The 17,121-nt window shown below is 34.5% G+C and overlaps 1 protein-coding gene across 6 annotated transcripts in view; it reads left to right on the plus strand.

Moving 5' to 3' along the window:
• numb (NUMB endocytic adaptor protein) overlaps positions 1-17,121 on the plus strand; it is a 233,781-nt gene that overhangs the window by 68,094 nt on the left and 148,566 nt on the right. For all 6 annotated transcript variants that reach the window (XM_090398947.1, XM_090398945.1, XM_090398944.1 and 3 more), the window contains exon 5: positions 9,229-9,369. In XM_090398947.1, coding sequence (XP_090255073.1) covers positions 9,229-9,369 — 141 coding nt within the window. The remainder of the gene's footprint in view (positions 1-9,228; positions 9,370-17,121) is intronic.

The following is a 17,121-nucleotide window of genomic DNA, read 5'->3' on the forward strand; positions in this document are numbered from 1 at the left end:
CCAACTGACCCTAACACGTTTGATGTTTTGAACACTCTACCAGAGGAAGAGGTGGACACTGGCCGTTCATACTTCTCTAAAACAGTGGATAAATATAAATCTGACAAAGGTAAGCCCTCAACCTCTCGAAAACCAGACAAGTCAATAAAATCAAAACAATTGGAAAATTTTTACAATGGAACTGTCGTGGAATCTGCCAGAATATTGACGATATCAAGATGTTGGTGCAGAAACATAAACCTTCCTGTTTCTGTCTACAGGAAATTTACTTAAGACCCAATGAGGACCATACCTTTAGGAATTTCACTGTTGTATGTAATGATAGAACTGGAGATGGTCCTGCTTATGGAGGACTAGCTATCCTAGTGGGCAGTCATACTCCTTTCCATCAGGTCCAACTTAATATTTCTTTGAAAGCGGTAGCGATTATGCTTCTCTGTGGGATTCCTTATTACAGTATGTTCAATTTATTTACCACCAAATGCTGAGTTAAATGAAATTGATCTTGAACCCATACTTTTGATGGGTGACTTTAACGGTCACAATACTCTATGGGATAGTGCCAACACTAATAGACAAGGTCGAATCATTGAAAAAATTCTTGATAATAATAACCTTTCTCTTCTAAATAATAAACTCAATACTTTCTTCCATATGCCTACCCATTCATATTCTGCAATTGATCTTACAACATGTTCCCTTTCCATTCTTCCACTGCTCATGTGAGACGTTGAAGAGAACATATATGGAAGTGATCACTTTCCTGTTCTTTGTACAATGTCTTTACAGGAACCATGTTCACCTACACTGATACCTATATGGAAAATGGACCAGGCTGACTGAAACACTTTCTCTCATCTTGCAAAATTTAATGCTGATGCCATCAGTCAAACACCTATCAATGAAGCTGTAAAATATATAACAATGCATTGTCCAGGCAGCAACAACCTCCATACCAAAATCATCATCTCGATTTCCAGTCTATCCAAAGCCTTGGTGGAACGCAGAATGTCAGGCAGCCAAAAAAGAACAACACAGAGCATCGAACATATTTCGTAGATATACCACCACATTAAATTTAATAACTTTCAAGTGTACTCGAGACATGACAAAATTTCATGCCGGCTGGGGCATTGCCCGGTTAAACAAGGCCCCCGTTGTTTTCGCCAAGGAACCAGGACGAACAGCGAAAAGTCAGCTATTGGAACAAATCTGAAAACACACCCTAACTCAACATCACCAGAGTTAAAGATCTGTACTGTCAACATAAGAAGCCTGAATGGCAAAGAAATGGAGCTAGCTGAGGAATTAGATAAGTACCACATCGACATAATAGGGGTGACTGAAACAAAAAAGACAAAAACTGGTGGGATCTTTCTGAACAATAAATACAAAATGTTATATTCAGGCAATAACAATCAAGGAAAAGGAGTACCATAGTATTCAACACAAAATACGAAGCTAATCTTCTTGAATGGCAAGCTGTCTCAAGTAGAGTGATGTGGCCAAATATGAGAATGGGGAACTGGACAATGAGACTTATTTGTGCCTATGGTCCCACAGAAGGTTCTACTAAGGTAGAAAGTGGAGGAATTTTTTGATGCTTTAGAAAAAGCAACTGACACACAATGAAAAAGGAAAAGTTGGCCCTTGTTGGGGATCTGAATAGGAAAGAGTAGAAAATGATTGTCAGACATACAAAAATATTTTGGGAAAATTTGGAGAAAAGAGCAAAGCTAATAATAATGGCAAACACCTGTTGGATTTCTGCTCAGGACATGGACTGGTTATTACTAACACCATGTTTCAACATAAAAGTGTGCACAAATTCACATGGAAAGAAGAGGCAAGGAATAAGAAAAGTCTCATCGAGTATGTTATTGTTGATAGTGATGTTTTCTCCCTTGTGCAGGACACTAAGTGTACAGAGGATTTGAAATTGGAAGTGATCACTATTTAGTCTTGAGCAGGATAAAATTGAATTTCATATTGAAAAGAATAACATGTAAGAAAGTTTTAAAGAGAATAAAAGTTGAGCAGCTCTCAGATGTGAACTGTAGACTAAAATACAGAAAGATTATTGAAGAAAAAATGAAAAAGATTTGAGAACAGCAACCAAACCTTGGAGATTCAGTTACAAGCCTTGAAGAAAACACTGATTGATTCAGCTAGAGAGGCATGTGGTGAAGTTGTCTGCAAGGATAGAAAAATTAGAACTCCATGGTGGATACAGGAAGTCAAAGGGACAGTGAAGGAAAAGAAGAAAGCATATCAGAATACAGAGACAAATGCAAGAATGCTAAACACTGTGTAAAACTAGCTAAACAAAAGTCATGGGAGGATTTTGGCGAGAACATAGAAAATAAATATCAAGAAGGTGGTAAGATATTCTGGTGGGTGTTGAAGAAGTTTAGAAATGGAGGAAAGAGTGCTATAAAAGGAGTTAGAGATGATAAAGGTGACATGAAAATGGGAGAAAAAGATATCCTTGAAGTATAGAGTAATTACTTCGAAAAATTGCTAAATGAAACAAGCAGTGATAGCACAGTGGTAAAAAACACTTAACAGGCATACGGTCAGGAATACATATTCAGACTTGAAGTAGAAAAAGCCATCAAAGGCTTGAAATGTGGAAAGGCAGCAGGAGTAGATGATATTTGACCAGAAATGCTATAGTATGGTGGTATCAAAGTCTTACAGCGGCTGCACTGCGTAGTTCAGAAAGCCTGGACAGAGGCATGAATTCCTGATGATTGGAGTAGAGCTCTCATTGTACCCATATATATAAAAAGGGAAATAAAATTGAATGTGAGAATTAATGAGGTATTTCCCTACTGAATGTTCCTTGCAAGATTTATGCAAGTATACTTGAGAAACAGTTGAGAAGAATTGTGGAAGAAAAGCTTGGTGAAGAACAAGCTGGATTCAGTCCAAATAGAGGCTGTCAGGATCAGATCTTCACTTTCTGACAAATAGTTGTGAAAGCAGGAATATAACAAAGATCTATATTTAAGTTTTGTCAATCTGGAAAAAGCATATGATAAGGTGCCAAGAGAGAGAGAGAAGCTATTCAAAATGCTACAGTTGTATAATGTCAGTGGATATTATATCAAGCAATACTTAGTCTTTATTTGAGTTGTAAGTCAGCAGTTAGAATTGAAGGAAGTACAGGGAGATGGTCTAATGTTAAATCTGGTGTCAGACAAGGATGTACATTATCCCCTCTGTTATTCATTATCTATATGGATCATATTATGAAGGAAAATGGTATTAAGCATGATATCAAAATTGGAGATGTTAATGTCAGCTCTTTGCTTTATGCAGACGATGTTGTACTTCTAAATAAATCTGCTACAAGTCTGCAAGTTTCTCCGACTAAATTGAATAATTGTTGTAATAGATATGGTATGAAGGGCAAGAATAAAAAGACAAAGACAGTGAAAATAGGCAGAATTGTTGAAAAGTCAACTGCGTTGTGAAAGGAGAATCTGTGGAACAAGTAAAACATTTCAGCTACTTAGGCACGATTTTTAGTGAAGATGGTAAATTAAATATGGAAATTGACAACAGAATCAACAAAGCTGGTATGGTAGGAAGTCAATTGAATAAATTCATATGGAATAAGAGAGAAATTAGTTGAATACTAAATTAGCTGTATACAAGACAGTGTTCAAACCAGTTTTAACTTATGAATCTGAGAACTGGGTCAGAAGTAAAACACTTGACCAAAGACTAGAGACCGCGAATATGAGAGTCCTGAGAAAGATTAGAGGCATGAGCAGATGGCATCAATGGCAATATCATATTATAAACAAGGATATTGGGAAAGAACTTGATATTGTCAGCATCCAGGAATGCGTTAGCAGAGCTAATCTCAGGTGGTATGGTCACTTAAATAGAATGGGCGAAAGAAAAATTAGCAAAACAAGTGTTCTCTGACAGGGTGGCAGGAAAACAACCCACAGGAAGTCCAAGATATAGGTGGATTGATACTGTACAAAGTGCCTTAGACGATAGCAATATAAGATCTGATAATGTTGGAGTCTTAACAAGTAAAAGACTGATTCGGAGGAAAATTGTAGATAGGAAGTTAGTAATGATGTAAATTTTTCATGTGGTACTATCATATCCTGTACACACCTTGAGGGTACATGGCAGGAATTTGATGGTGACATTCTTCTCATCCACTCACCATCAAGTAATTTAACAACATCAGTTTATAGAAAACCCACTTTCACTGGACGTTACATTCTTCAACAATCTACACATCATCATCCTCGAAAGACTTCAATCATAAAGTGTTTAATTCAACTAGCTAAGACTAATTGTTCAACTCCCCATCATTTACAGGAAGTCCTCTCAAATATCAAACGATATATGAAATTTAAAAGGCTTTTCAGAAAGGTCTACACATCTGTTTAATTCCCACAAACCTAACCCAAACAACAAGGAATCAATACGTCAAGTTCCAATTCCATACATCTCCTGCATTTCAGAACTGATTTTCATGAATTCTGAAGAAATGATTTAGTAGTGACTTTTATTCCTATTAATGAACTCTCAACATATTTTCTGTTTTCTAAAGATAAACGCTCTCCTATGTCTCTTCCAAGTCTGTACCAAGTTCCATATATGACTGCCATCTTTCCTACTTCAGGCAAACTGGACGCTCAATAGAAAAAAGAATACAAGAACATGAATGATATATTTTCCACAAAAAATCTAATAAATCTAGACAAACCCAACATGGAATAGAGACAGAGCACAACATTCTTTGGTCTGAAATATGCCTTCTACTTTGATGTCGGTTCAAATTTTAACACTTATTTAAGGAGAGTGCTGAAGTCATGCTTCCCTTTCCTAACTTGAATTGGAATGACTGCCTATTGTTATCAAAAATAGGAGAATGTTTGATTAGAATAACACATCATTAAAGGGGTTGTTGTTTTTCTCTCTCTCCAGTTACTATTAAAACCAAGAATGGTATTTTATAAAGACATAAAGTGTTCTCTGCCAGGTTGGCAGGAAAACAACCCAGAGGAAGATCAAGATATAGGTGGATTGATACGGTACAGTGTGCCTTAGACGATAGAAATATAAGATCTGATAATGATAATGTTGGAGTCTTGACAAGTAATAGACTGATTTGGAGGAAAATTGTAGAGAGGAAGTTAGTAATGATGTAAATTTTTCATGTGGTACTATCATATCCTGTACACCCCTTGAGGGTACATATCAGGAATTTGATGATGATATTTGTATATGCAATTTATTTTTAAACTGTTATGATTAACCTTTTCTTTAGTTAAAGCATAGCACTATTGTTGATTTAACATCACAAGGCTCATTCTATTTTGAATGAATCAATTGTTTGCATTCTACCTTGTAACAACTGTTTTTTTAAGCCATTGATGATGGTCTGTTAATTTCAGATTGAAATATATGGCAGTATATTTAATAAAGAATTCTTTTACCTTGTGTTTTCCTGTATATATTGTATAATTCCCTTTTTGGCTTTCAGTAATAAAGCAATTAATACAATACAATATTCATTTGTGGCTTAGAGCTAATTTTAATTTCATACTATGATTTCAGTATTGCATTATTGTTATAGTAGTTATGTATAAATGGATATGATTGAATAAATGTAAATTAATCAGTGTACTAAAGTGCTGCGATTCTTGCTATGTCTGGATGCTAGGTAATTAAATATATCAAGCAACTGAATTAAAATCTTCAAAGATACCTGATTTTGTGATTAACCCATAGTAGCATGAAAAGTCAAAACTGTTTTTCATAGCAGTATCTAAAAAAACTGATAAATGATGAGGAGAGGTTTCCTTGGCAAATTTAAGGCCCTCTGGTATTGGTGGAATGACATCTGAACTTTGTTTTCATATAGTTTTGTATTTTTGCTCACATTTTATCAGTCTGTTAACAGTTACTTCTAGAAGAGAATGCAATCAGGTCAAGGCATGTATCAGTTAAAAATGGTCTGGAATATGATAAGGGGAGTCTGCTAAATGACCATATTTCAACCTAGTTGTGTACGAGGGTGGTCTGAAAAGTTCTCGGCCTAACAATGAAAGAACAAATTCATAATTTCAAAATTATTTTTATTTTTCAACATAATCTCCCTTAAGACTAATACATTTATTCCAGTGATGCCCCAGTTTATTATCCCATCCCTGTAGTGGTTCTCAGTAAGATCTGCAAAATACCTTTCTACAGCTGCAATCACTCCTTGATTCGAAGAAAAACGCTGACCAGCAAGGAAGAGTTTTAGTTTTGGGAAGAGATAGAAGTCATAGTGCAGATCCTTTAATTTTCCCATTGCCAAAACACCTTTGTGGGCAGGTGCATTGTCCTGATGAAAGATGATTTTTTTCCTCTGCAAACCAGGTCTTTTCTCATGAAATTTTTCGTCTGGTTAAAAGATCGGAATAATATTTCCTTGTGATTGTTTTACCCTTTTCAAGATAATTAATAAACAAAATGTCTTTAGCATCCCGAAACACCAATGCTATGACCATTCCTGCTTATGGAACCGACTTTGGCGCTGAACAACCGACCTTTGTCCACTGTTTGACTGCTGTTTGGATTCTGGTGTGTAATGGTGAATCCAGGTCTCATCCATAGTAATAAATCAATGCACAAAATCAGTTTTATTCTTGGTTAAAATGCTCCAAGTACTGTTCAGAGATTTTGATGCGAGTGAATTTTTGATCAGCACAGTATCCATCTTGCGCAAAGCTTTTTCATTTGCAATTCTTCATGCAAAATATATTCTACACGTTCTTTTGAAATGCCTTTTAGTCTCAGCAATTCACGCACTTTGACTTGCCAGTCATCCAATACCATATCGTGCACTTGATCTATGATTTCTGGTGGTGTTACACTTTTTTGGACGTCCTTCATGTGGATCATCTTCAAGGCTGGTATGGCCACGTTTAAACTCGACAGCCCATTTCTTAATTGTTGAAAACGAAGGTGAAACGTGCCTATAAACTTTTATGAACTTCGAATGAATTTCTTTTGGCGTTAAACCTTCTTTTACAAAGAATTTTATAACCGATACTAAATTTTATCCATTTCACGGAATACAGACAACACTTTTGCTTCAGACAGCTGTATAAAACATACTACTTGATAGAATGACTTGCAATTTCACATGGATGCTTATGACAGATGTACCAACTTAGAAAAAAAAAAATCTCTTGCTGATAGTGTTGCCATCTATGGTTGAGGCCGATAACTTTTCAGGCCACCCTCATATGATCGGTGCATAGCTGACATCCATTGTAGTTCTGTCTGAGACAATTGCATGATGTTATTTATGTCTACTTTGGTCCAGCATTCTTGTGGAGCCAATGTCCCAACTAGTTGAAAATATAAGTAAATAAGTTAATAATTATTATTTTCTTATCATTCTGTGTTGTCATCAGTACTATGAAAATAAATAACATATAATCTGAACACATAAGCCTTTCCATGTTTTAGTTGAGAATGTTCTGATGGTTAAATCCATTGCTGCTCATTAGCTAGCTTACCTAATAAATCTTATATATTTGGTATATAAGATGCTATACTATGCAACTTAAAAAATAAACAAATAAAAATATTTAATTATCATATAATATTGTAAGTTTGTGATAATGTAAAAGTCTAAGCTTAAATGTTGGTTATACATGCTAATAAAAAATAAAAAAATAAAAACCTGATGGTTAATTACCAACAAAAGATAAAAAAAAAATTATCTTAATCCAATGTTTTACCTAAATATTGGATTAAGTAACTGCAGCATTTTCATGGATAAAATTAAAAAGATAAAGCAAAATTGAATAAGAACATAGAATTTTTGAATATTTGTTGAATTTCAACAAATATTCAACTATTTTGACTATGCCCCCTGGATCCATTTAAAGATGGCTGTTTTTTTTTTTTTTTTTTCCTATTAAATATTTAAATGGAGAATAACAACAATCTCATCCAAATAATTTGTTTCTGTTTGGTGTGTACTGCAGAGTATAAGGAGATTCTCAGAACTTTTGAAGCTGATTTTTGTCCATATTGAACTAACATGGACATAGTAGAATTGTGGCCCATTTTCTTCAGCATCTTATCCCTAGTAAGATGGAAAAATGCTTCTGTTACTCTGAAGAAGGTGATCTCCATTTAAGTAAAAAAAAAAATATATATATATATATATAATTAATTAAAAAATCCGATCATCTTTGACACTGTAATCAGAATATTTGAATACTTGCTTGAAAGCATTCAAAAATACTAACTTGCTCAAATTTGCATTATCTTTATTATTTTTATCCTTGAAAATGCTTTAATTGCTATAGGAGAAATTGAATTAACAAAATCTTTTTACCTGTTCAAACCTTTCCCAATGATATTGGGAAAGGTTTGAATTGGTGATATTCAGAATTGAGAACTATGAGGAGTAAAACAGATGTACACTGTATGAATGGACAAGTGAGTTTGGGATTGTAGTTCAGTGCTACAAAGTGTAAAGTTTTTAATGGTTTGAAGCAAAGAGAGGAGGTGGAAGAGATAGGAGTGCTGGAGGTGATGGCAGGTAAGGACCTAAAATTCAGTGAGCACCTTGCTAAAATTGTGAGGACTGATGTGGAGAACACTGACATGCAGAAGCAACAAGATTGTTTCATCAATTTGCATGTGGATTACTGTTCACAGATTTGGTCATCACTTTGTTTTTCAAAAGAATGAAGAGATATTGGAAAGAATCCAGAGATGACTGAGATGGTTTCTGGCCTTTTGAATGTTGCATGTGAGGAAATGTTATTTGCAGTCTAGTGGATAGAAGGAGTTATGTTATAATTGAGAATTATAAGTTGGTAAGGAGTTGTTACGAGTTTAGCAAGTAGTTTTTCATAGAATGGGGATACAGATGGAGAACAAGAGATCATCTCTGTAAGCTATATAAGAAGATTGTGAGCCAGGGAGTGTGGAATAGTTTTTTGTACAGAAAGTGGTGGGTGGTTGGAATGCATTTCCTGAATGAGTGCAGAGATGCTGAATGCATTAAATATGAAGCTATGTTTGTTGACCGCAAGACCTCCACGATGAGTATTTCGACTCCATAGAAATCTGATGATGATAATAGTAAAGCTATCAAGTCTTATTATCATATAGTGTAAGTTGCTGTTATTAAATACATTGTTCTAAATTTCATTAAATGTTTGCTGCTCCTATTAGGGACTACTTTTGGATCAAACAATTGAGAAAGTATCATTTTGTGCACCATGTAGAAATTACGATAAAGGATTTTCTTACATATGTCGTGATGGAACTACTAGGCGGTGGATGTGTCATGGATTTGTAGCCATAAAAGATTCTGTGAGTCATTTTCTTTTTTAAGATATTTTTGAAATACCAGTGAAAGTTTTTTATATCTGAAAAATTTTAAATCTTAAAACTTCTATTGTAATTATTCATTAATTTTTATGCAAAATAATTGTCTCATACAAATTATTAGCATCAGGTGCTAGGAGAGGATCAGACGAATGATTACCAGTGAGACTTGTTTGAAATCTGATTTGGTTTTGCTGCAGCCATTATAAATTTAGTACAGAGTTTGCCACAAAATATTTATCTTTACCTCTACCTTCAATGTTAATTTTCTACCTTCAGTTATATAACAAAATATTCAAAATATTTTTAGATCAGTTCTATTAGAAATGTCTGTGCTAACTAAGATGATCTTCATAATTTATGTTCATTTTCCTTGTTAGTCTACTCCTTTCACTCCTGATTAAGCATATAAAGTAGTTCTTGACCACAATATAGACCTTCATTCCATTCTAAACTGTTTTCCAATATCCCAAACTTAATTTCCTTCAGCAAATGCCTGGAAATTTCAAGATAACAGGCTGCCATTTGTGATTGGTATATCACAAATGGCTTGAAATAAAATCTCCAATTTCTTTCTAAGTTTATCCAAGTAGATTTTCCTCTGCCACATCTAAAACTGTTTCTTTTTGATTTTGTCTTGAAACATTCTGATGTGAAATCAAATGAAACACAGTTTAGGTGTGATAGAGGAAATTTTGCTTAGATAATCAGTGCTTTGAAGTATGATACCAGGTAGTTTGATTTAAACTTTAAGATGTTTGAAGTAGGCTTAATGCAAAACCGGTATAAAAAAAATTAAACAGAAGTGATAATAGGACAGGATCAGACAGTTCCTTCAATTATGCTGAAATCGTGGTCTAGAATAAACCATTTTCTTAGTTGCCTTTTTATATTCTCTTTTCCATTTGTATATATACTGCAACTTGGTAGTTATTCGTATCCAGCTTGCTGATTAAAAAGGACACTAATTATTATTACCAAATTCAGTGCATCATTACCCTGATCTCATTCATTAATCAAGTCATGGTGGTTTGAAGCTAGTGCTCAGTAGAGAAAGTGATTAATTAAAATTGCCCTTAAATTTTTGAAATCACAAAGGCATTTAACCGATTATTGCATGGCAGATTGGTGCACAAGTTGAAAGAGAGTTGAGGATAAATAAGACTAGCCAGATGTATAGTGAATTAATTGTGTGAAAAATACCAGCAAGTTATGTATGGTTGCACAGATGCATTTTAAATAAGGGAAAGTATGGCAGTTCATGAGACACTGCTGTTCAGGTCACTTGCTAATGATATTTCATGCAATTCAGTTGTTTGTTGATATGCAAAATTCAGATAAGTTATAAAGAGACATGGTTATGTCATGTCCATTTAAATGAACTTTTAGCTTAGACAGATAAAATGGTGTTTGTTACTTTAACATTTCAGTCCAGGATGTGACTGAAATTTGGAATCTTACGATTGAGAAATCTGAACTGTATGTTGCTTTTGGCAAGCTTATTTATCCTCTTCGTTCCCATGGAACAAAGGGAATAATGACAAACAAAAGAAATTAAGGAAATAACACAAAAGAAATTGCAGGCAACAGAAAAAATTAAATCCCAAAATATGAAAGAAATCAAAGGGAATCATACAGAAGAAATTGCAAAAAACATAGCAAAGAAAATCACCAGAAATAGAATTACAAGAAATAAAAGAAATCTTTATGGGAACTAACACTACTTCTGTTGTGTTAGTTCCCATAAAGATTTCTTTTATTAAAGAAATCTTTATGGGAACTAACAGGATTTCCTCAGAATTTCCTTAAAAACAAAGGAAATCCTGAGGAAAGAAATCACAGGAAATAACACAAAAGAAGTTATTGGAAACATAACAAAGGAGATTGCAATCAATTAAATAAATTACTGGAAACAGAACAAAGGAAATCACAGGAAATAAAAAACAAATCATGAGGAATGGAACTACAGAAATTGTACCTTGGAAATTGTACCTTGACGAAAGAACACAAAGGATTCACAGGAATCATACAAAAAAGCACACAGAATGACAACATGAAAAGTACAAATGGAAAAATAATAATGGGAGATAAAGAACTAGAAAGATTATCAAAATGAAAATCTGGAATTATTAAATTACCAAATGTTACATTAGCTTAAATTAATGACACTTATTTGAAATCTTCATAAAGTGTTAGATTCAATTATAGTGTCAAAGATAGTTTCCGTTAAAGACATATTCTGCCTCTGACTGGTGACAGTGATCACGTATTACTCATGTGGGAAGTGACCAAGTTTTTGAATGTTCAATTCAGTAAAGGTTACATGCTGAACTACAAAGCAGGAAATAATGACCAACTGAGGTGCAGTGGTATTGGTTGCTGGATGGGAAGAATATTGTGACAGTGCATGGGAAGCATTTAAAAATATTTAGATGATGTAATATCAGAATGTGTCCTGAAAATTTGAATAATAAATAGGGTAGGAGTCAAGTGGATGTGTAATCTTATCAAGCAAGAGATTTGTGAAAAAAGCATTACGTGGAAGGAATACCATGTGCATAACGATGATTTCCATTAAGAGAATTATAAACAGCATGCTAGAAGAGTTACAACGGTTGTACGGCAAGCTAAGTCTGAGTGTGAAAAAAATTGGCTCTACAAGCTTAAGATAACCCCAAAAAATTTTATCGATATGCTGCAAGTGAAAGAATGAATATGAAAGAATAACAATACTGATGAGTATTGTTATTCTTGTATTGTTATTGATGAGTATTCATCTGAATAACAGATGGTTTCAGGGTGATGACAGATGCAGAAGAGGTTGTTCAACTATTCAATGCCCATTTTGCTAAAAGCTATCAACCCTGTATATGCAACATTGAGTTCACTGCTCTCTCCCTCACTGGATGAAGAAACTCAGGTGTATGAAGAGGAGGTATTAGATCTGTTGCACAAACTGAATAAGAATTCAGCAATAGGAATTGAGGAGATATCAGCACAGGTGCTAAAAGAGTGTTCAGCTTAACTGGCTAATTTGAGTGTCAGAACAAAGAAGATTCCACAGGAGTGGAAAGAATGCATGGTAATCCCATTGCATAAGGGTGGTGCAAAAATTGATGTATCCAACTATCGACCAATCAGTATCTCAGGAGTGCTGGTGAAGATTTTGAAAAAGGTTGGCTAGGCTTGCATTCAGAATTGGGTTGACAGAGATTTTTCTACATTGCAATGAACAGCATGGGTTTACTAAGGGGAAGGTCATGTTTCAGCATCTTGCTCACATTCCATAATGTTATCCTCGAGCTAGACAAGGAAAATGGATACACCATAATACTTTTGGATTTTTGACAGAATACAGTATGGAAGACTTTTTCATAAGTTGGAGAATAAGAGATTGGATTATAAAATAATAGCATGGATAAGAGGATGGCTGACTGACAGATATCAAAAAGTGACATATGGGAGATGTGAGTCTGTAAGATTTATGGTGACACAAAGATCAGGTCCTTGGTCCACTGCTATTCAATCCTTCCCAATGTCATTAATGTTTGGGAAGGATTTAACATACAGCTATTTGCTGATGATGCAAAGATAGTTAGGGCAATCAGAATTGTGGCCCATATGCAGTACTTTCAGAATGATTTGAATAGGCTGGAATTGTGTACATAGGAAAATGGATGTCAGTAAATGTAAAGTCATGCCCTTTGGTGTGATCAAATATCCAATGTCGTATTATATTGGTGGAATTAATGCTAAAAGAAAATGACCAGGCTATGAATCTTGGCGTGTTAGTAGATAGGAAGTTGAATTTCAGGAGCCATGTGCCAAAGATTGCAAATAAACTCAAAAGATGATCGCAATGCTGAAATGAACTTTAACATGCAAAGATAAGGATATCGTTTTGCTTCTTTACAAGGCTCTGATAAGACCTTCCTTGGACTATTGTGTAAGGTCTGGTCTCCTGGTTTCTGTTGTGATTCTGATATATTGGAGAGAGTACATAGGAGAGTGTTAAAAATGATATCAGGATTTGTAATACTGATTATGAAGACAGATTGAGGATTTGTAGACTGCAGACACTAGCAAAGAGGAGTGATATGATTGAGACTTACAACTTCGGAAAGGGTCATACAGGATTTTGTTTGATGTAATTTTTCATTTTATGGAGGGGTGGGGAAAGGACAAGAGGACATTCTTGGGAGCTGAGAATGCCACTAAGAACGGGTGAGATGTAGATTTTTCTTTCATAGAGTGCTGTGTGATTGGAATTGATTGCCATTGAATGTGTGTGGGTGCAAACATTGTCAATAAATTCAAGAACAAGTATGATAGTTGGTGCATGTATTATGTGGCCTCTGTCAATGAGACCCTAACTTCCTGGAGGTCTTCTCTCTTAATAATAATTATAATAACATGTGCAATATTTGCTATTAAAATCAAAAATAAACTGAAAACTTAAGTACTCCAACTTGGCCTCCTCAAGTTAAAAAGAGAACTGGAGTGTTGAACATAAGTCTAAATGAGTTATCCTGCATTAGTCAGCCTGAGAGGATAGGAAAAGTGATTCTCTGTTCAGTCAAGAATCTAACACAGATGGTGTCAGGATTCCTGACTGAACAGAGATCTTGTGTACTTTGTTATACTTTTTTCTTAGAACCGTAAATTAAAGCAATATTGCATAATATACATTATTTCTTTACTTTAAAGTTTACAAGTTATGAATTTTGTCTGGGTAGTAGCTCATTTTGTGTTTGAAGGACTTCATCTATATGATAAAAAAAAAAAAAAATTCAAAATTTCTGATATAGAATTTTTGATTTTAATTGTAAAAATGTAAATTTTTACAATCTGCAGATATTTACAATAGTTTGTTATGAAGTTTTCAGGTAAGTAAAATTGATTTAAAGTAGCGTAACTAACTTTTCAAAATGTATACATTAGTTCTAGATTTTTCTTACTTTCATGTTCAAGTTCTCTCTTATGTCTCCTATTATTGTTTTCATTTTTACTTTCTTTTTCATGTTGTTTTGTGCACTTTATGTGTGGTGCTCTTTCCAATCCTTCATTCTGTTCCTCAGTGTACAATTTTCTTTGGGTATATTTCCTGGGCATTTTCTTTTGTCTCCTAATTGTGATAACATATGCCAGGAAATTCAGCTTCCTATCATGAAGGTTTTCTGCTATTACTATTTACAGTAGTGAGCTTAACATGACATTTGTTCTATGTAACTTTAGCTAAGATTTTTCATAATTCATTACAGTGCATCTTTTCATTATAGCAATGTTTACTATAGTATACATACATTCTTCTATCAAAATGTAGGATCTTTTCCCTCACTAACCAAGAAAAGTTTTTATATTGTCCTTTCACTGTAATACCAATGACATCAATAAAAATTATCAAAAATATTGGAGGACCTTTCAGTGAAGTATGCTTCAGATTCCCTTCTAATAAGTAAATAAGAAGGTTGATGTACTGTAGCACAAAGTTTTGATCAGACTACAAAGCTTTGTGTTGACTGTTATACAAAAAATTTGGGCACCTAGTTTACAGTGTACCATCATTTTTTATTTTTTGGTGGTACACTTATAGTGATGTTTTCTCCCTGGTGCAGGACACCAGAGTGTACCAGAAGATTTGAAATTGGAAGCGATCACTATTTAGTCTTGAGCAGCATAAAATTGAATTTTATATTGAAAAGATAAACATGTAAGAAAGTTTTAAAGCGAATAAAAGTTGAGCAGCTCTCAGATGTGAACTGTAGACTAAAATACACAAACATTATTAGCAAAAATGAAAGAGTTTGAGAACAGGGAACCAAAATCTTAAACAAAATCAAACCTTGGAGATTCAGTGGCAAACTCTGAAGAAAAGCCAGAGAAGCATGTGGTGAGGTTGTCTGCAAGGATAGAGAAGTCAGAACTAGATGATGAACACAAGAAGTTAAAGGATCAGTGAAGGAAAAGAAGAAAGCATATCAAAAGTTCCTGGCAAATAAGTCGGCTTGTGCTCTTCGACAATACAGAGACAAATGTAAGAAAGCGAAACACTGTGTAAAACTATCTAAACAAAAGTCATGGGAGGACTTTGGCAAAAACATAAAAAATAAATATCAATAAGGTGGTAAGATATTCTGGAGGTTGTTGAAGAAGCTTAGAAATGGAGGAAAGAGTGCTGTAAAAGGAGTTAGAGATAATAAAGGTGACATGAAAACAGGAGAAAAAGATATCCTTGAAGTATGGAGTAATTACTTCGAAAAATTGTTAAATGAAACAAGCAGTGATAGCACAGTGGTAAAAAAACACAACAGGCATACGGTCAGGAATACATATCCATACTTGAAGTAGAAAAAGCCATCAAAGGCTTGAAATGTGGAAAGGCAGCAGGAGTAGATGATATTCGACCAGAAATGCTGAAGTATGGTGGTATAAAAGTCTTACAGTGGCTGCACTGCATTGTTCACAAAGCCTGCACAGAGGGATGAATTCCCGATGATTGGAGTAGAACTCTAATAGTGCACATATATAAAAAGGGAAATAAAACTGAATGTAAGAATTACAGAGGTATTTCCCTACTGAGCGATCCTGGCAAGATCTATGCAAGTATACTTGAGAAACGGTTGAGAAGAATTGTGGAAGAAAAGCTTGGTGAAGAACAAGCTGGATTCAGGCCAAATAGAGGCTGTCAGGATCAGATCTTCACTTTACGACAAATAGTCGAGAAAGCATGGGAATATAACAAAGATCTGTGTTTAAGTTTTTTCGATTTGGAAAAAGGCATATGACAAGGTGCCAAGAAACAAGCTATTCAATACGCTGCAGTTATATGGTGTCAATGGGGCATTATATCAAGCAATACTTAGTCTGTATTTGAGTTGTAAGTTGGCAGTTAGAATTGAAGGATGTACAGGAAGATGGTTTAATGTTAAATCTGGTGTGAGACAAGGATGTACATTATCCCCTCTGTTATTCATTATCTATATGGATCACATTATGAAGGAAAGTGGTATTAAACATGATATCAGAATTGGAGATGTTAATGTTAGCTCTTTGCTTTATGCAGACGATGTTATACTTATCAATAAATCCGCTACAAGTTTTCAAGATTCCCTGACTAAATTGAATAACTGTTGTAATAAGGATATGGTATGAAGGTTAGCATTAAAAAGACAAAGACAATGAAAATAGGTAGAATTGTTGAAAATGTCAACTGTGTTGTGAACAGGGAACCTGTGGAACAAGTAAAACATTTCAGCTACTTAGGCACGATTTTTACTGAAAATGGTAAATTAAATATGGAAATAGACAAACAGAATCAACAAAGCTGGTATGGTATGAAGTCAATTGAATAAATTCATATGGAATAAGAGAGAAATTAGTCGGAACACTAAATTAGCTCTATACAAGACAGTTCAAACCAGTTTTAATTCACCAAAAACTAGAGACCGCAGATATGAGAGTCCTGAGAAAGATTATAGGCGTGAACAGATGGCATCAATGGCAATATCATATTAAAAACAAGGATATTAGGAAAGAACTTGACATTGTCAGCATCCAGGAATGCGTTAGCAGAGCTAATCTCAGGTGGTATGGTCACTTAAACAGAATGGGAGAGGAAAGATTAGCAAAACTAGTGTTCTCTGCCATGTTGGCAGGAAAACACCCAGAGGAAGACCAAGATATAGGTGGATTGATACGGTACAACGTGCCTTAGACGATAGAAATATAATATCTGAT

This window comes from Typopeltis vanoorti, chromosome 10 (genome assembly GCF_054136105.1).
Source record: "Typopeltis vanoorti isolate ZY-2024b chromosome 10, IOZ_Tvanoo_1.0, whole genome shotgun sequence".
Taxonomy (NCBI): domain Eukaryota; kingdom Metazoa; phylum Arthropoda; class Arachnida; order Uropygi; family Thelyphonidae; genus Typopeltis; species Typopeltis vanoorti.